The sequence below is a fragment of the Panulirus ornatus genome, chromosome 55 (assembly GCF_036320965.1).
Source record: "Panulirus ornatus isolate Po-2019 chromosome 55, ASM3632096v1, whole genome shotgun sequence".
NCBI lineage: Eukaryota > Metazoa > Arthropoda > Malacostraca > Decapoda > Palinuridae > Panulirus > Panulirus ornatus.
In genome coordinates, this window is record NC_092278.1 from 32,016,529 (window position 1) to 32,038,006 (window position 21,478).

General features: G+C 41.0%; 1 protein-coding gene across 4 annotated transcripts in view; it reads left to right on the top strand.

Annotated features, from left to right (window-relative positions):
- Sptz (zinc finger FYVE-type containing 26 spastizin) overlaps window positions 1–21,478 on the top strand; it is a 75,931-nt gene that overhangs the window by 16,834 nt on the left and 37,619 nt on the right. For all 4 annotated transcript variants that reach the window (XR_011716710.1, XR_011716709.1, XM_071693335.1 and 1 more), the window contains 2 exons: window positions 2,428–2,548; window positions 13,905–17,054. Coding sequence is in view for 2 of the 4 variants with exons in the window: in XM_071693335.1 (XP_071549436.1) it covers window positions 2,428–2,548; window positions 13,905–17,054 (3,271 nt within the window). In the remaining 2 variants the exon portion in view is untranslated. The remainder of the gene's footprint in view (window positions 1–2,427; window positions 2,549–13,904; window positions 17,055–21,478) is intronic.

A 21,478-nucleotide genomic window follows, 5' to 3' on the forward strand; every position in this document is an offset into this window, starting at 1 on the left:
ACATGTACATAATTCATACTGTCTGCCTTTATTCATTCCCATCGCCACCTCGCCACACATGAAATAACAACCCCCTCCCCCCAAAAGTGTGTGAGGTAGTGCTAGGAAAAGACAACAAAGGCCACATTCGTTCACACTCAGTCTCTTGCTGTTATGTATAATGCACCGAAACCACAGCTCCCTTTCCACATCCAGGCCCCACAGAACTTTCCAAGGTTTATCCCCAGACGCTTCACATGCCCTGGTTCAATCCAATGACAGCACTTTGACCCTGGTATACCACATCATTCAAATCACTATTCCTTGCACGCCTTTCACCCTCCTGCATGTTCAGGCCCCAATCACTCAAAATCTTTTTCACTCCATCTTTCCACCTCCAATTTGGTCTCCCACTTCTCCTTGTTCCCTCCACCTCTGACACATATATCCTCTTGGTCAATCTTTCCTCACTCATTCTCTCCATGTGACCAAACCATTTCAAAACACCCTCTTCTGCTCTCTCAACCACACTCTTTTTATTACCACACATCTCTCTTACCCTTACATTACTTACTGGATCAAACCGCCTCACACCACATATTGTCCTCAAACATCTCATTTCCAGCACATCCACCCTCCTCCGCGCAACTCTATCTATAGCCCATGCCTCGCAACCATATAACATTGTTGGAACCACTATTCCTTCAAACATACCCATTTTTGCTTTCTGAGATAATGAACTTTCGCCCCCTCCCCCACCATATGATTCACTTCCGCTTCCATGGCTCCATCCGCTGCCAAATCCACTCCCAGATAGCTATAACACTTCATTTCCCCCAATTTTTTTCCATTCAAACTTACCTCCCAGTTGACTTGTCCCTCAACCCTACTGTACCTAATAACCTTACACTTATTCACATTTACTCTCAGCTTTCTTCTTTCACACACTTTACCAAATTCAGTCACCAGCTTCTGCATTTTCTCACACGAATCAGCCACCAGCGCTGTATCATCAGCGAACAACAACTGACTCATTTCCCAAGCTCTCTCATCTACAACAGACTGCATACTTGCCCCTTTTTCCAAGACTTGCATTTACCTCCCTAACAACCCCATCCATAAACAAATTAAACAACCATGGAGACATCACACACCCCTGTCGCAAACCAACATTCACTGAGAACCAATCACTTTCTTCTCTTCCTACACGTACACATGCCTTACATCCTCGATAAAAACTTTTCACTGCTTCTAACAACTTGTCTCCCACACCATATATTCTTAATACCTTCCACAGAGCATCTTTATCAACTCTATCATATGCTTTTTCCAGATCCATAAATGCTACATACAAATTCATTTGCTTTTCTAAGTATTTCTCACATACATTCTTCAAAACAAACACCTGATCCACACATCCTCTACCACTTCTGAAACCACACTGCTCTTCCCCAGTCTGATGCTCTGTACATGCCTTTGCCCTCTCAATCAATACTCTCCCATATAATTTCCCAGGAATACTCAACAAACTTATTCCTTTGTAGTTTGAGCACTCACTTTTATCCCCTTTGCCTTTGTACAATGGCACTATGAAAGCATTCCGCCAATCCTCAGGCACCTCACCATGAGTCATAAATACATTAAATAACCTTGCCAACCAGTCAACAATACAGTCACCCCCTTTTTTAATAAATTCCACTGCAATACCATCCAAACCCGCTGCCTTGCCAGCTTTCATCTTCCGTAAAGTTTTTACTACCTCCTCTCTGTTTACCAAATCATTCTCCCTAACCCTTTCACTTTGCACACCACCTCAACCAAAACACCCTAACTCTATCATCAAACACATTCAACAAACCCTCAAAATACTCACTCCATCTCCTTTTCACGTCACCACTACTTGTTATCACCTCCCCATTAGCCCCCTTCACTGAAGTTCCCATTTGCTCCCTTGTCTTACGCACTTTATTTACCTCCTTTCAAGTCATCTTTTTATTCTTCCTAAAATTTGATGATACTCTCTCACCCCAACTCTCATTTGCCCTCTTTTTCACCTCTTGCACCTTTCTCTTGATCTCCTGCCTCTTTCTTTTATACATCTCCTAGTCATTTGCATTCTTTCCCTGCAAAAATCGTCCAAATGCCTCTCTCTTCTCTTTCACTAATGATCTTACTTCATCCCACCACTCACTACCCTTTCTGATCTGCCCACCTCCCACGCTTCTCATGCCACAAGCATCTTTTCCGCAAGCCATCACTGCTTTCCTAAATACATCCCATTCCTCCCCCACTCCCCTTACGTTCTTTGTTCTCACCTTTTTCCATTCTGTACTCATTCTCTCCTGGTACCTCCTCACACAAGTCTCCTTCCCAAGCTCACTTACTCTCACCACTCTCATTATGAAACAAATATCTAAATTCTTTTATTCAGCTGGTTTTATTTTTCAGGGAGTGGCCAGTGTCAGCTGCTATTGACCTTCTGAGTTTGGTTGCACATGACCCCAAACTTCCTTGTCATCAGCAGGATCTTGCAAGGGAAAGAGCTGAGCAAATCAAGGTGTATGAAAAAGTAAGTATCTTTTAATCAGTATGTAGTTTTTTGCATAAGATGTGTTTAATGGTGTAGGGATAAATGTGTATGGTTGGATGGTAACTTAGAAGATTTTTGGAAAGCATCGTCCAATATTATAATGTTGGGATGCATTTTGCTGTTAAATGAAATGTTTTCATTAGTGGAATAATGAGTGTGGATATGAAAGGAAACAGATAAGTAAAGTGAATTTTTTTTATAAAGTCCAGGGACTGGTTGTACCTCTTTAATCTGGCACTCTATGTTCTGGCAGCTCCCATGGTCCAGCATGTTTTGAGTCTGCCTCCATTAGTTTGAGGATATACCACCAGGGTGGTGCTGTTAGCAGCGCTAAGGCGCCAAAATCTGTTTACGCTGCATCCGAGCTAATTAAGACTCCTTTTAATTTCTCAGAGCCCTAGATTGAGTGTATAATGCTAACAAATCTGCTGTGTAGTAGCATCATATACAGTGAAAAACCCTTGCCCAAGATATTAAGGAGTCTCCATCTAGAGGTAAGGACTCCAAAGATAGAGTAAAAATTTTTGGTTGCAGCAATGTTGCATGAACACTTTAAACCAAACTGCTGGTAATTGGTAAATGTATTCACCCAATGGCATTTTTTGTGGTCCAGCAATGGCCAGGTCCCAAGATTGCTGGATTAAAGAGGTACAACTTGTATATAAGGGTGGTTTTGTTGCATTATTTTGATACTGGTTGATCATGAGTTCAGGCTGCTGGTGTAGCATTTTGGGAGTTTATGTAAGGGAAGGAAGATGGATGTCTTGCAGATAGAGGCAGATTAATTGTATATGTATTAATTGTATATGTACATATGTATATAATTCATACTGTTTACCCTCATTCATTCCCATCGCCACCCCACCACATATGAAATGACAACCCCCTCTTCCCGCATGTGTGCGAGGTATCATTAGGAAAAGACAACAAAGGCCACATTCGTTCACACTCAGTCTCTAACTGTCATGTATAATGCACCGACACCACAGCTCGCTTTCCACATCCAGGCCCCACAAAACTTTCCATGGTTTATCCCAGACGCTTCACTTGCCCTGGTTCAATCTAGTGACAGCACGTCGACCCCGGTATAACACATCATTCCAATTCACTCTATTCGTTGCATGCCTTTCACCCTCCTGCATGTTCAGGTCGCAATCACTCAAAATCGTTTTCACTTCATCTGTCCCCCTCCAATTTGGTCTCCCACTTCTCCTCCTTCCCTCCACCTCTGACACATATATCCTCTTGGTCAATCTTTCCTCACTCATTCTATCCGTGTGACCAAACCATTTCAAAACACCCTCTTCTGCTCTCTCAACCACACTCTTTTTTATTACCACTCATCTCTCTTACCCTATTATTACTTACTCGATCAAACCACCTCACAACACATATTGTCCTTAAACATCTCATTTCCTGCACATTCACCCTCCTCCGCACAACTCTATCTATAGTCCATGCCTTGCAACCATATAATATTATCGGGACCACTATTCGTTCAAACATACCCATTTCTGCTTTCTGAGATAATGTTCTCGCCTCCCACATATTTTTCAATGCTCCCAGAACTTTTGCCCCCATCCCCACCCTATGACTCACTTCCGCTTGCATGGTTCCATCCGATGCCAAATCCACTCCCAGATATCTAAAACACTTCACTTCCTCCAGTTTTTCTCCATTCAAACTTACCTCCCAATTGACTTGTCCCTCAACCCTACTGTACCTAATAACCTTGCTCTTATTCACATTTACTCTCAACTTTCTTCTTTCACACACTTTCCCTAACTCAGTCACCAGCTTCTGCAGTTTCTCACCCAAATCAGCCGCCAGCGCTGTATCATCAGCGAACAACAACTGACTTACTTCCCAAGCTCTCTCATCCACAACAGACTGCATACTTGCCCCTCTCTCCAAAACTCATGCATTCACCTCCCTAACAACCCCATCCATAAACAAATTAAACAACCATGGAGACATCACACACCCCTGCTGCAAACCGACATTCACTGAGAACCAATCACTTTCCTCTCTTCCTACGCGTACACATGCCTTACATCCTCAAGAAAAACTTTTCACTGCTTCTAACAACTTGCCTCCCACACCATATACTCTTAATACCTTCCACAGAGCATCTCTATCAACTCTATCATATGTCCTCTCCAGATCCATAAATGCTACATACAAATCCATTTGCTTTTCTAAGTATTTCTCACATACATTCTTGAAATCAAACACCTGATCCACACATCCTCTACCACTTCTGAAACCACACTGCTCCTCCCCAATTTGATGCTCTGTACATGCCTTCACCCTCTCAATCAATACCCACCCATATGATTTTCCAGGAATACTCAATAATCTTATACCTCTTTAAATTGAGCACTCACTTTTATCCCCTTTGCCTTTGTACAATGGCACTATGCAAGCATTCTGCCAATCCTCATGTATCTCAGCATGAGTCATACATACATTAAATAACTTTACCAACCAGTCAACAACACAGTCACCCCCTTTTTTAATAAATTCCACTGCAGTACCATCCAAACCTGCCACCTTGCCAGCTTTCATCTTCCTCAAAGCTTTTACCACCTCTTCTTTGTTTACCAAATCATTCTTCCTAACCCTCCCACTTTGCATACCACCTCAACCAAAACACCCTATATCTGCCACTCTTTCATCAAACACATTCAACAAACCTTCAATATACTCACCTCCCCATTTGCCCCCTTCATTGATGTTCCCATTTGTTCCCTTGTCTTACGCACTTTATTTACCTCCTTCCAAAACATCTTTTCATTCTCCCTAAAATTTAATGATACTCTCTCACCCCAACTCTCATTTGCCCTCTTTTTCACCTCATGCACCTTTCTCTTGACCTCCTGCCTCTTTCTTTTATGTATCTCCCAGTCATTTGCATTATTTCCCTGGAAAAATTGTCCAAATGCTTCTCTCTTCTCTTTCACGAATAATCTTACCTCTTCATCCCACCACTCACTACCCTTTCTAATCTGCCCACCTCCCACGCTTCTCATGCCACAAGCATCTTTTCCGCAAGCCATCACTGCTTCCCTGAATACATCCCATTCCTCCCCCACTCCCCTTACGTTCTTTGTTCTCACCTTTTTCCATTCTGTACTCATTCTCTCCTGGTACTTCCTCACACAAGTCTCCTTCCCAAGCTCACTTACTCTCACCACTCTCTTCACCCCAACAATCTCTCTTCTGAAAACCTCTACAAATCTTCACCTTAGCCTCCACAAGATAATGACCAGACATCCCTCCAGTTGCACCTTTCAGCACATTAACATCCAAATGTCTCTCTTTCGTGCGCCCATCAATTAACACATAATCCAATAATGCTCTCTGGCCATCTCTCCTACTTACATATGTATACTTACGTATCTCTCTCTTTTTAAACCAGGTATTCCCAGTCACCAGTCCTTTTTCAGTGCACAAGTCTACAAGCTCTTCACCATTTCCATTTACAATACTGAATGCCTCATGTACTTCAATTATTCCCTCAACTGCTGCATTACTCACCTTTGCATTCAAACCACCCATCACTATAACCTGGTCTTGTGCATCAAAACTACTAACACACTCACTCAACTGCTCCCAAAACACTTGCCTTTCATGATCTTTCTTCTAATGCCCAGGTGCATATTCACCAATAATCACCCATCTCTCTCCATCCGATTTCAGTTTTACCCATATCAGCCTAGAGTTTATTTTCTTACATTCTATTACATACTCCCACCACTCCTGTTTCAGGAGTAGTGCTACTCCTTCCCTTGCTCTTGTTCTCTCACCAACCCCTGACTTTACTCCCAAGACATTCCCAAACCACTCTTACCCCTTACCCTTGAGCTCTGTTTCATTTAGAGCCAGAACATCCAAGTTCCTTTCCTCAAACATACTATCTGTCTCTTTTTCTCATCTTGGTTACATCCACACACATTTAGACACCCCAATCTGAGCCTTCGAGGAGGATAAGCATTCCCTGCATGACTCCTTCTTCTGTTTCCACTTTTAGAAAGTTAGAATACAAGGAGGGGAGGGTTTCTAGCCCCCCGCTCCCGTCCCCTTCAGTCGCCTTCTACGACACGTGAGGAATGTGTGGGAAGTATTCTTTCTCTCCTATCCCCAGGGATAATTGTATATTACAAAGAAGAATTAGAAAGTTTGAAATTAATTTACTGACAAATTAAAGAAGTTGTAGATACTGAAATATTTCTTTTTAGCTGTAATGTATTTGCATCGTATTGTATTCATGGCAACAGGTAACTCACTGGTGATTTGAGTAATATGGTGTTATACAGAGGAAGATGTGTAAATGAGAATACCTGGGTAAAAGTTTATAAAGATGAAAAAGTTGTATTGAACAAAAAGAAATGACTAATTCCTACTTGTGATGAGTAAATATGGACCTCTGTGGTATAGTGGTCAGTGTTCCTGACCACAAAAGCAGGCAGGATTTCAAGAGGGAGATGTAGGGGTTGAAAATGAGGGCAAATGAGAGTTGGTGTTAGCGAGTATCAATAAATGTCAACAAAAAGATGTTTTGGAAGAAGGTGAATAACATATGAGACAAGAGAACAAATAGGAACATCGATGAATGGAGCAAGAGTAGAATTGATAACAGGTAGTGATAAGGTGAGGAGGAGGTGGAATAAGTATTTTGAAGGACTGTTAAACATGTTAAATGATAGAGTGGCAGATATTGGTTGTTTTAGTCGGGGTGCTTTGCGGAAGTGAGAGAGTCCTGGCGAATGGTTTGGTGAAGAGAGGAAAGGTTGTGAAAGTCTTGTGTAAGATGAAATGTAGTAAGGAGGCTGGAGTGGGTGCTATTGCACTATTGCTGTTGAATTTATTAAGAAAGGGGGTGACTGTTGTTGTTTGGTCGGCAAGGATTTTCAGTAAATGTATGGATCATGGTGAAGAGCCTAAGGATTGGTTGAGTGTATGTATAATGCCATTGAATAGAGGCAAGGGGGATAGAGATAAGTGTTCAGACTACAGAGGTATTACAGGTACACCACCAAATTTCCGGCAACTGATGGTTCGGCACCTCCTTTATTCTGGACAAAATTATGTTAGGGAACTTGAAGTCACCATGGCCACCAAACTAGTTTACTGGGTGGCCACAGATAGCATTTTGTGTAGGTCGTGCTTATTTACATTCTTTCCACTGCACTTGTTGGTGTGATACCGCAATTCTGTGAGAATCTTAGCTTATTTTGCTTAAATTTAACCCTAGTTATGGCTTCTAAGTCATATGAGAGTGGTGTTAAATGTAAACACCAGTCCATATCGATCCAAGATAAAGTAGAACTGTTGAAAAAAATGGACCATGGTGTTTCGGTGTGTAAGTTGTGTGACATCTACAGTATTGGTTCATCAACTGTTTATGATATAAAGAAGCAAAGGGAAAAATATTGAAATTCTATGCAGACAGCGATTCCAAGAAGCAAATGACGATTAGAAAAACTGTGAAAGATGGTAAGAGTACTGAGTACGATCGATGGTTTCGACAGCGTCTGAGTGATGGAGTGGACTTGTCAGGTAACATGATAATGGACCAGGCTAAGTTGTTCCATAAAGAACTTAAATTTCAACATGAGCATGACAAGAGTGAAGGATGGCTTCAAAGATTCAAGAAGCGTCATGGAATTTCCATGAATAAAGTGTGTAGAGAAAAGTGGTCTGCGAACCATGAAGGAGCTGCCGAGTATGTGGATGAATGTGCAAAACTCATAACTGACAAGCACCTCAGTCCAGAGTAAGTGCATAATGCAGACGAAACTGCATTATTCTGGCCATGTTCACTTAGGAAAACACTAATAACAGAAGACTAAGAAGACCCCGCGGGATTTAAACAATCTAAGGACAGACTTACCATCTTAGGGTGCTCAAACATTTAATATTTGTTTAATTTAAAATTCTAGCAGTCCAAAGTATACTTTAGACACACAGGAGATGTATAATTAGTGGGATAGAGGTGTGTTGATGAATTATTATACGTGACCATGGATGGTCCTGCAAAATGGTTAATCTGGCAAGGCTTTGGAACCAATAGTGCCGGAAAATTGGTGATGCACCTGTAGTTTGTTAAGTATAGTGGTTAAGTTGTATTAGGAGGGTATTCAGTAAGAGGGTGAAGGCATGCTCAGGGCATCAGATTGGTGTGGAGCAGTGTGGTTTTAGAAGTGGTAAAGGGTGTTTGAATCTGGTGTTTGCTTCAAAGAATGTGTTTGAGAAATACTTAGAAAAACAGATGAATTTGTGTGTGGGATTGAAGGATCTAGACAAAACATATGATTGGGTAGATAAGGATGTGTTGTGGAAGGTCTTAAGAATATTTGGTGTGGGAGGAAAGCTGCTAGAAGCAGAGAAGTTTTGTGAAGGGCATAAGGCTTGTGTACGAGTAGGGAGAGAGGAGAGTGAATGGTTCTCAGTGAAGGTTAGTCTGTGTGGGGGGGGTGTTATGTCATCATGGTTGTTTAGTTTGTTTATGGATGGGGTGGTGAGGGAGGTAGATATGAAAGTTTTGGAGAGAGGGCTTGGGAAGTGAGTCAGATGTTGTTTGCTGATGATGCAGCACTGGTGGTGGATTCAAGTTAGAAACTGCAGAAGTTGGTGACTGAGTCTGTAAGGGAGTTTGAAAGGAGAAAGTTGAGAGTGAATATGAATAAGAGCAAGGTTATTAGGTTTAGCAGGGTTGAGGGACAGGTTAGGTAGTTTGTGAATTTGAATGGAGAAAAATTGGAAGTGGATATGGAGGTAGAAATGAGTCATAGGGTTGGGGAAGGGGGCAAAGGTCCTGGGAGCACTGAAGAATGTGTGGAAGAAAAGAATGATATCAGTGAAGGCAAAAATGGGAATGTTTGAAAGAATAGTAGTCCCAACAATATTATGTGGATGCAAGTTTGGGCTGTAAATAAAACTGTGTGCTGGGTGGTGGATAAATAAAATATATGAGAACAATACATGGTGTGAGGTGGTTTGATTGAGTAATGAATGAAAGGGTAAAAGAATTGTGTTGTTGATATAAAGAGTGTTGTTGAAAGAGCAGAGGAGGGTGTGCTGAAATGGTTTGGATATGTGGTGTGAATGAGTGAGGAAAGGTTGACACAGAGGACTTATGTGTCAGAAGTGAAGGGAACAAGAAGAATGGGGAGACCACGTTGGAGATGGAATGATGGATTGAAAAAGTTTTGAGTGATTGGGGCCCAAGCAAGCAGGAAGGTGAAAGGCATGTATATTGTGAATTGGAATGATGTAATATACAGGGAGTAGTATTGAAAGGAAGTTAACTGAAAGCATAGATGGAAGTGCAGTGAATGAAGGAATGCAGTCATGTGTGAATGAGATGTTTAAGATGTTTAGAGAAATATTAAAGGTTGTAGAATCAGTAGTAGGATACAAGGTAGTGAGATACAGGAATGAAATGAGCAATGCATAGTGGAAGAGAAGAAAAAGGCATATGAGGCATATGAACAAGTAATTTGTGAGGCAGTTAATGCTATTTTGATGCTTACAAACAAAGGCGCTAGAGAAAAAGAAATAGAATGAAGTAGACATCAAAGAGATGGGAATTGTTATAAGTGAAAAACATGAATTTAAGGAAAGTTTAGTAAAGTTGGTGCTTTCAAAGCCAAATAATGTGTGGAATGATACTGAGAAGGTTTGCAACAAGAACAAATAATCATGAAAATGTGTAAATAAAAGATAAAATTAATTGCTGTAGTTTATGGTCACTAGGAAAACAAAATGAATTCAGCAAAATAGAATACAGAATCATATCATAAGTAAAATAAGTGGACTGGAGTATATAAACTACCCTGAAAGACTAAAAGAGCTCGAGCTTGACAGTCTCATATATCATATAAAAGACAGTGTTTTATACTTGAAAGCAACCAGGCATGATACAGAAGCATTAATTTAAAAGTAATTCTTGGAAATGTATCAAAAAGGGCTTAAGAAAAGATGTACAATTGCCCAGCAATAAAGTTGGAATATTTATATAATGCAATACCTGGTAATATAAGAATTTCACATGGTGACTTCACAGATTTTCAGAATATTAAAGTCTTAGTTGAAGACAGTATTGGATGAACCTAGAATAGATAACTGCACCAAGCAAGACAAGTGTTGGGGTGAGGAGAGGCAGTTAAGAGAAATCAGATGGTGAGCATTACCTACTAGCTCTGCTGCCATTGCAAAATCTCATCATAGGTGCTCATAGGTATTACATAATGGCCTATTCCTTATGCTCTCAGTTTTTGTTTATAGCCTGTTTTCTCTAGCTGTCTTGCTTTCCTCTTTTGCTTTGTCACTCCTGACTTACACTTTGAACTCCCCCCTTCTGGCATGTTTGTATGAATGATTCAGAACTTGTTAACTACATACTTCCATGTTGAACATTACACTTAGTGGCCTTTTCGTCGTGTCTTACTGGCATGAGCCCATTCTCTTAACTAACTTTATTTCTTGACTTGCAAATGTAAGTTCCATCACACTTGAGTGCCCTGGTGTTTTGTTCCTGTACTCCAGCTTTACTTTTCTCTAAAGATAATTTCAGACTTGCACTTAGTAATCTCCCTCATTTTTATTGTGGCCCAACTATGTCTCTGTCTCTCTGTCTTTGCCTTTGTCTTTGTCTTTGTATTTGTCTCTGTCTGTCTCTGTCTGTCTGTCTCTGTCTGTCTGTCTCTCTCTTTCTGTCTCTGTCTATCTGTCTCTTTCTATCTGTCTCTTTCTGTCTGTCTCTTTCTGTCTCTGTCTGTCTGTCTGTCTGTCTGTCTCTCTCTCTCTCTCTCTCTCTCTCTCTGTCTCTCTGTCTCTCTCTGTCTCTCTCTCTCTCTCTCTCTCTCTCTCTCTCTCTCTCTCTCTCTCTCTCTCTCTCTCTCTCTCTCTCTCTGTCCGTCCGTCCGTCCGTCCGTCCGTCTCTCTCTCTCTCTCTCTCTCTCTCTCTCTCTCTCTCTCTCTCTCTCTCTCTCTCTCTCTCTCTCTCTCTCTCTCTCTCTCATTTTTTTTTCAGTTCTCCGGTCTGCCTATCTACTTCATAATCTTCAGTATCTCTACACCTTGTTTCTCCTTCCATTTTTTTCAGCTTTGCAGCTCCCCTCATTTAGCATCCTGCTTCTGGCAGTGCACACAGCCTCTTTGGTAATCATTTTCAATACTTCATTCTGCCTATCTGTTTCAGAATCTCCATTATCTCTAACTATCTGTATTGGAATTTCCAATATCCTTTGATGTGGTTCCTTTTCCTTATCTTTAGCTATGTGTTTATCTTTAGTTTTCGTCTTACTCCTTATCTGGTTATTTTCTTCATCATTCCTAGGGTCTAGTTCTTCAGCATTTTGGTCCTCTTCTGTCACAAAATCAGCTCTAAGCTCTTGCCTATCATGCTCTACCTTGTCTTTGTTATACTTCCTTATGGTGACAGCATCTCCCAAAACCCTAATTTAGTTGTTAAGTTCCCAGATGGCTTTACATGGATTCTGTACCCCTAGTGTTCTCTCACACTTTTTATGTTCCCTTGCTATATTTTCTAATATCTTCAACTTTTTCTTCAGGTGGTCTGTTCTCTGATTGAGCTTATCTACAACTTCCATACAGTGAGCTATTAATTGTAGGCTCCATTGTTCTCTGAGATTCTTTGAAAATGATATATGTCATTTCCTGTCCTGCAATCCATTTTTCCCTTTTGTTTCTTACCATGTTTTACTTCGTTCTCTAAGTTGCATTAAGTGTGGGTGTCTAGTTGTAGCTGGCTGACTGCTATCTAGGCTGTCTGAGTAGTTTATCTGGTATTTTCTGCATTGGCTCTTGAAATCAGTTTTCTTGGTTCAGCCAGTGACTTAGTTCTTTTTTATTCCCCACCCCCATGTGTCTGTAAATAATGGTGTGAGTCAGCACCATAGGGCCATGACAGTGACAGCTAGAAATATGAAAATTTATATGTTGTATAGAGACCTAAAGGGTATGCAGCTGGATATGATTTTTTTAAACGTTATTGAAAAATTTCTAATTCATGAATGGAAATACGTTGAAGATATTTGTATTGTAAAAATCAAGGCATTCATATGAGGGTGGGCAAAGCCAGGTGCTTTAGTGGGATAGTATAGACAATAGTACTGCTAGTTAATTTACTTTTCTTACCTGTTTTTAGGTCCAAAATGTACAATGTAGACTAAGGTAGTGATAGATGACTACATAGAAGTTGAAGTGCTGGTGGCGGCACCTGGTTCAGTTGAGGTTGAGCACACATGACAAATCACTTTGAGGTTGAAGCCTCAGGAAAGACAGGAGGCAGGCCTTGCATTTCATTCATCACAGGAGCTGGTATGGATGTGTATGTTGTGTGTGAAGGATCATTGGAACTCACCTTAAGCTTAGGAGCATCAGACAAGGGGCTTGATGAAGGGGTAGGAGTTCCTGTACCTGGGCATGTTTAATGCTTTGATGCCTTCTAAGGTATTTCTCGCAGTGTCACATGCTTCTTGTAATGAGCTATGCTTAGCAGTTCAAAACAGAGCAGATGATGAATTGGTGTGATGAGCAGATGCCTGGGCAATAGTGCGATGAATTTTCCAGAAATGAACATCATTTTATTGAGAACCAATACCCTCCCAAACTGCTGAGTTATGGGAATTGTCAGTATTTGAAATGTTGGACAAGTAATATCAGAGCGCATCAATGAGCATTTCTGTCTGAATGCATTTACTTAACAACTTCTTTGAAAATGAATAATTGACATTCATAGGAATTAGAAATCTTGCATTTTGTTCCTCAGGGCATGAAGCAGTACACTTTAGAAATCATGACATGTCTACTCTTTCATGTAATAAGCTATGCATAACATTTCAGAATAGAGCACACAATGAAGTGGTGTGATGAACAGATGCCTGGACAATAGAGCAGTGAATTTTGGAAAATGCATTATTTTAATGAGCACCAATAATACCCTCACAAAGTGCTGAGTTGTGGGAGTGCCAGTATTTGGAATGCTAGACAGCAGACAGTAGAGTTCATCTGTGAGCATGTTGATTAACAACCTTTCTGAAAATGATATTCATAGGGGTTAGAAATTTCACATTTTGCTCCTTAGGGTATGAAGCAGTGCATTGTGGAACTTATAATAAGTCCACTTTTTAGTTATGAATGATAACGGGATCTGATTTTCATTGAATGTAAAGTCAGTTTGAGATGGTAGTGATCCTAGCTGTAAATGTCATGACTTCTTTCAAATTACTGATTTTCCCTTCATGATTTTGTGTAGGTTCTCTGCTTGCCTTAGCATACTTCTATAGTTTTTTTTTCTTTACAGATCCTTATGTTGGGGAACCAGTCATATAAGTCATGGCAGAAAGTGGAACACATATCTACTGAGAGGCCAGCTGAGCTCCTTCAGTATTTAGTCCAGAAAAAGCAATTCAGATTAAGTGTACAGTGGGCAGATTATCACAGAGGTAGTGCAGAGTTGCGGCGTTTGGTTGATCAAAGCTACCTCATGGATGTGTTAGATAAGACCACTCCAGATTATGATACTGCTATAGAAGCTCTCCGTACCTTAGATACAAGAGATTTAGCAATGATAACACAGGAACTTTTGCAAAAGCTGTCAAGTATTCCCACCAGACGGTTCTTGATTGAAGTTTTTTTGAATAACCTCTTCTCTGAAGAAATGAATACTGAATGTAATCAGAATGATGAACATAAGATGAACAGTAAAGAAGATGGTACAATTGGACAGGGTTCAAGTGCTGAAGGACATTTTTCTTATGGTGTGCAACTTAATGTTGCAACTCTGCAACAGGAAGTAATGGGTCTCATACTGGTTGAGGATGTTGCACCACCAGCATCTGACAGGTTTCAACTAAGTCATCTAGCTTCAGCACCACACCTTATTGTAGAACAGTGGTTGATGAATATTAGACTGGAAGCAATAGAAAAGACTGTGAAGGTGCTAGGTCAGCACCTAGACAAGGTCGACCTGAAAATGCCTCTCTCTGTTCGAACACTGGATTTGAGAATCACAAGCTCTGACACACCTGTTCAGACAAGGGAGCCACATGGTTTAAGCTGGGACGTTTTTAACTGGCTTTTAGAAGTTTATGCAGCCAAAGCTCTTGACACAAGTGGTGTGCAGTTGGCACTTAAGCCTCAGCCAATAAGTGAAAAGTCACCAAGGAAGTTTGTGATGCCACCACAGCCTCCTGAAAGGCATGAGTGGGTGCCAGATGGTGAAGTAAGAAAGTGTCCAGTGTGTGAAGTTGCTATTTTCTCAATGTTTTGCCGCCGCCACCACTGTCGTCGATGTGGTCGGGTTGTCTGTAGCTCATGTTCCCAACATAAGAATATTGTTCAGGGTTATGGTAATTTACTTGTTAGAGTTTGTTTTGATTGTAATCAGCAAATTAAAGAGCTTAACCTACAAGACTATATCCAAGTTAGACCGCTTGGGGATGGGACATATGATACTGTATCACAAAACTCTGATACACATAGCACTCGCGGAGGAACTTCTTGGACTAGTGACACTGAAGGAGGCTGGTACCTGTCAACAGACACTCATCACAATGATATGATACGTCAAGAATTCTGTTATGACTATGCTCCATCATTAAGTCTTTGCCTTGCTATATTGGCTCAGCATCAAGATCACAGAAGGGCAGCTGTCTGCATTGTGAACTTTTGTCATCATTTGTTTTCCCTCATTATATCATCTTTGAAATTACCAAGTCCAGAAGCTAACCACAGTTTTGTGCTGTCAATGATTCAGACTCTTCTAACCTCAGCCAAAGTACGGTTTGGGAATGTTGGTGAGCATCAAGGCATTGGATTTTGTGAATACTACACTCACTGGGTGGATTTACTCTCCCTTTTATTAAAAGCAAATTGTGGTCACATAATACCTTTTGAAGTTTTGCAAAATATGCTTGTAATAGGGAATTTACACCAAAAGAGTTTAATGGGAGAGAAAGATGTTCAGACCTACTTAGAGAAACAAATGCAGCAAGAATTTTTTTACATGAGACGCTTGCGGGACACACTTGTTAAGAAGCAGATGTGGGAATTGGCCCTTGATGTATCTACTAAAGCAGGGCTTGAGACAAATGGTGTGTGGGGAGCTTGGGCCATGGCTTCTCTGAAGGCAGGGGATTTCCCTGGAGCTAGGGAACGGTTCTCTCGCGTTCTTGAAAGGCCATTGGATAAGAATAGGGCCTGCAAATCATCATTACTACCAGAAGTCATTAAATACCTTGAAAGTAATCCATTTCAAATAAACCAGCAGGTAATGGATCAAGCAGAACGTGCACGATCAAGTATCGTCCTCAGTGATCAGGCTAGGCTCCCTCCGTCACAGTCCCTTGTAGTACTTCACACTTTGCAGAACCTTGAAAATATTGCTCAAGGCAATATGACATGTAATATCCATAGGCAACTATCTTTTGATCAAAGAAGTAAAACTGTAAATGCACCAAGGATTGAATCAGTATTTCAGATTGAGTCCAGGTATTACCTCACATTATATGGTAATCATTCCATGACCATTCAGTATTTTATGAGAAATAAACAGTTGCAAGAATGCATAGAATACCTTCATGCTGAAGATGTCAATCTAGAAATCTTTATTGAAGAGATATTAATACCATGTTTAAGATGTGGTCAGCTTGATTGTCTTATGAAATATCTATATGCCTCTGAGTCTCGCATGGATAAATGGGCTAAATTAATGTTTGGGAGCTGTCGCTGGTTGGAACGACATGGTTGGTGGAACTGTCTCTTGACTGTACAAGAAGCTGTAGGTGACAGAATGAGAGCATCCATGACCCTATTGAGGATGTATAAGGAAGATGTTAAAAGCTATGAAGAACTGTCCAACAGATCTGAACTTATAACGTTAGCTTTAACACATCTACAGACTTATTTAGACAGTCAGGCTCTGCACAGGTCCACTACCAGAAGGAATAACCTGATTTTAGGTATGCGTCCATGGCATGTGAACCAGAGTATCGATACACTAGCTCTACAGGCTGAAGCTACAAAGTTCATATCTAGTAATGATTTAAGAGAAAACATTTCATCCTTTCTGCAGAGCCTTTATGAAATGCAACTTTTGCAGAATGGATGTATTCCAACTTTGCTTGAGAATGATGATGAACGATTAGCTGTAGCAGTACTTGTAGTGTGTGTTGCTAATGTGTTGGCTGATGGACTTAACCTTGCATACAGGATAGTGGAAAGAAATAATCTGCATGTTGAAAAACTTTTATCAGTTTGTTGTCAGTTACTGGTGAATAGAGATCGTTTAGAATGTATCAGCCCTTTGGTAAAAGGGATACAGGAGTGGGAAGTCCTGACAGTAGAGGCAGTGGACATTGCCTTGCGCCCAGCGATTCAAACAGTTGCAGCTAACAACCAAAATACTTTTCTTGATGCCCTTGTCAAACTTCTCTCCAGTGACAAGGCAAAGGTGAGTATTTACTTCTTACTTAATTCTTATCAATGTTGTGTATTTCTTCAAGCAGTTCACAATATATTTTAACTTTGGTATATATGCTGTCTTAGTTATGCCATTCCCTGTCTCAGTGAATGTATTTTATATTCTATTTTCATGTTATACTTAACTGCTCTCTCCCGCATTAGTGGGGTAGTGCAAAGAAACAGACGAGGAATGGCCCAACCCACCCACATACACATGTATATACATAAATGCCCACGTGCGCACAACTACATACATATACATTTCTATGTATACATACATATATGTACATAGACTTTTTTTTTTTTTTTTGCCGCTGTCTCCCGCATTTGCGAGGTAGCGCAAGGAAACAGACAAAAGAAATGGCCTAACCCACCCCCATACACATGTGTATACATACACGTCCACACATGCAAATATACATACCTACACAGCTTTCCATGGTTTACCCCAGACGCTTCACATGCCCTGATTCAATCCATTGAGAGCACGTCAACCCCGGTATACCACATCGATCCAATTCACTCTATTCCTTGCCCACCTTTCACCCTCCTGCATGTTCAGGCCCCGATCACACAAAATCTTTTTCACTCCATCTTTCCACCTTCAATTTGGTCTCCCACTTCTCCTTGTTCCCTCCACCTCCGACACATATATCCTCTTGGTCAATCTTTCCTCACTCATTCTCTCCATGTGCCCAAACCATTTCAAAACACCCTCTTCTGCTCTCTCAACCACGCTCTTTTTATTTCCACACATCTCTCTTACCCTTACGTTACTTACTCGATCAAACCACCTCACACCACACATTGTCCTCAAACATCTCATTTCCAGCACATCCACCCTCCTGCGCACAACTCTATCCATAGCCCAAGCCTTGCATCCATACAAAATTGTTGGAACTACTATTCCTTCAAACATACCCATTTTTGCTTTCCGAGATAATGTTCTCGACTTCCACACATTCTTCAAGGCTCCCAGGATTTTCGCCCCCCTCCCCCACCCTATGATCCACTTCCGCTTCCATGGTTCCATCCGCTGCCAGATCCACTCCCAGATATCTAAAACACTTTACTTCCTCCAGTTTTTCTCCATTCAAACTTACCTCCCAATTGACTTAACCCTCAACCCTACTGTACCTAATAACCTTGCTCTTATTCACATTTACTTTTAACTTTCTTCTTTCACACACTTTACCAAACTCAGTCACCAGCTTCTGCAGTTTCTCACATGAATCAGCCACCAGCGCTGTATCATCAGCGAACAACAACTGACTCACTTCCCAAGCTCTCTCATCCCCAACAGACTTCGTACTTGCCCCTCTTTCTAAAACTCTTGCATTCCCCTCCCTAATAACCCCATCCATAAACAAAATAAACAACCATGGAGACATCACACACCCCTGCTGCAAACCTACATTCACTGAGAACCAATCACTTTCCTCTCTTCCTACATGTACACATGCCTTACATCCTCGATAAAAACTTTTCACTGCTTCTAACAACTTGCCTCCCACACCATATATTCTTAATACCTTCCACAGAGCATCTCTATCAACTCTATCATATGCCTTCTCCAGATCCATAAATGCTACATACAAATCCATTTGCTTTTCTAAGTATTTCTCACATACATTCTTCAAAGTAAACACCTGATCCACACATCCTCTACCACTTCTGAAACCACACTGCTCTTCCTCAATCTGATGCTCTGTACATGCCTTCACCCTCTCAATCAATACCCTCCCATATAATTTACCAGGAATACTCAACAAACTTATACCTCTGAAATTTGAGCACTCACTCTTATCCCCTTTGCCTTTGTACAATGGCACTATGCACGCATTCCGCCAATCCTCAGGCACCTCACCATGAGTCATACATACATACGTACATAGACATATACCTATATATACACATGTACATATCCATACCTGCTGCCTTCATCCATTCCTGTTGCCACCCCGCCACACACGAAATAGCATCCCCCCTCTGGCGAGGATGGGGGGATGTAATGTAAATGAATGGCTCAGTCTTTGTTGTCCATTGTTTTTTGCTTGGAATACGTGTGTCTTTCCCTGAATTTACAGCAGAGTGACAAAAGTTTTTCCAGACATTATGGTGCTCTTTAAAACTTGCGAGTTATTTTCATTTTCATCATTACATTTACATATGGAATGATGTGTTAATGAGAGAAATGGATGAATTGGCACATATATATATATATATATATATATATATATATATATATATATATATATATATATATATATATGTGTGTGAAATATTGCAACAAATTGCAGCAGATTTAAGCATATCTGCTTGTTAAAATCTTATTTTCAGCTCAAGACATACCAGAGCACACCAGGGTTAATGATTTCTGAATTGTTTGCCAAAAAGTGTTGATTATTGCAAAAGTAGTGAGGGTATGAATGTTTATCATATTTACTCTATTGACTAGCCCAGTTTCACCCATGTGATTATATTTTAAATGTGCATATAGCACAGATTAAATTTGTACTGTAGGGTACAAGTGGGACTCATATGATGCAGATTGCTTCCTCCCCTCACTGTCTCAAAGAAGGAGCCATTTTGATGGCATAGACCTTGACCAATCATAGTGCCCCAGATGCCAGTGCCTGGAGTTTCAAACACCACACAGGGCAAACCACTAACAGTTACCTTTTTGGGAACGGCTTGAGGAGACGTGCTACATTCTTCCCTCTCAGAGACCAAGTCCATAACTTCCGGGCAGTACTAGAGCATATCATAATAACTACATATGTAGGGGCATGTCATACGGAGAAGTCTCCTCCTCCCATTTGGTATAGAGTCGAATACTTTCTGGCAGTCCAGATACAAACTATCCGCCCAGCCTTCCGTTACGTTTCAGAAAGAACTAACTCTCTTGTAAAAGTTTAAGAGGTTTGTTACAAAAGACCTTCTTTCCCTAAAACTGTGCTGTCTCTCACTTGGGTAATTTCTCTTCTTTAGAAAGTCATTCATTTGCTCTTTATTATCTTTTCCAAAATCTTACAGACCGCACTTATCATTGAGACCAATTTGTATTACAGTCTGCTTTTTGATTGACAGGTATGATGTTTGTCCTTTTCATTTCCCTTGACACCTTTCCTCTCTCCAGTGACATATTGATTGATCAGTGTCATAAAAGATTTATCCTGTGTATCTGCACACATTTTCAGAACATCTGGTGAAATTTCATCAGAACCATGAGGCATCAATGGGTCAAGACCATTTAGTATTTTGTTGATGTCTGTTTTAGATACCTGTTTTCTAAAACCTTCTCCCTTTCCCAGTTACTTTTTTTTTTTTTTTTTTTTATACTTTGTCGCTGTCTCCCGCGTTTGCGAGGTAGCGCAATGAAACAGACGAAAGAAATGGCCCAACCCCCCCCCCCATACACATGTACATACACACGTCCACACACGCAAATATACATACCTACACAGCTTTCCATGGTTTACCCCAGACGCTTCACATGCCTTGCTTCAATCCACTGACAGCACGTCAACCCCTGTATACCACATGACTCCAATTCACTCTATTTCTTGCCCTCCTTTCACCCTCCTGCATGTTCAGGCCCCGATCACACAAAATCTTTTTCACTCCATCTTTCCACCTCCAATTTGGTCTCCCTCTTCTCCTCGTTCCCTCCACCTCCGACACATATATCCTCTTGGTCAATCTCTCCTCACTCATTCTCTCCATGTGCCCAAACCATTTCAAAACACCCTCTTCTGCTCTCTCAACCACGCTCTTTTTATTTCCACACATCTCTCTTACCCTTACGTTACTTACTCGATCAAACCACCTCACACCACACATTGTCCTCAAACATCTCATTTCCAGCACATCCATCCTCCTGCGCACATCTCTATCCATAGCCCACGCCTCGCAACCATACAACATTGTTGGAACCACTATTCCCTCAAACATACCCATTTTTGCTTTCCGAGATAATGTTCTCGACTTCCACACATTTTTCAAGGCTCCCAAAATTTTCGCCCCCTCCCCCACCCTATGATCCACTTCCGCTTCCATGGTTCCATCCGCTGACAGATCCACTCCCAGATATCTAAAACACTTCACTTCCTCCAGTTTTTCTCCATTCAAACTCACCTCCCAATTGACTTGACCCTCACCCCTACTGTACCTAATAACCTTGCTCTTATTCACATTTACTCTCAACTTTCTTCTTCCACACACTTTACCAAACTCAGTCACCAGCTTCTGCAGTTTCTCACATGAATCAGCCACCAGCGCTGTATCATCAGCGAACAACAACTGACTCACTTCCCAAGCTCTCTCATCCCCAACAGACTTCATACTTGCCCCTCTTTCCAGGACTCTTGCATTTACCTCCCTTACAACCCCATCCATAAACAAATTAAACAA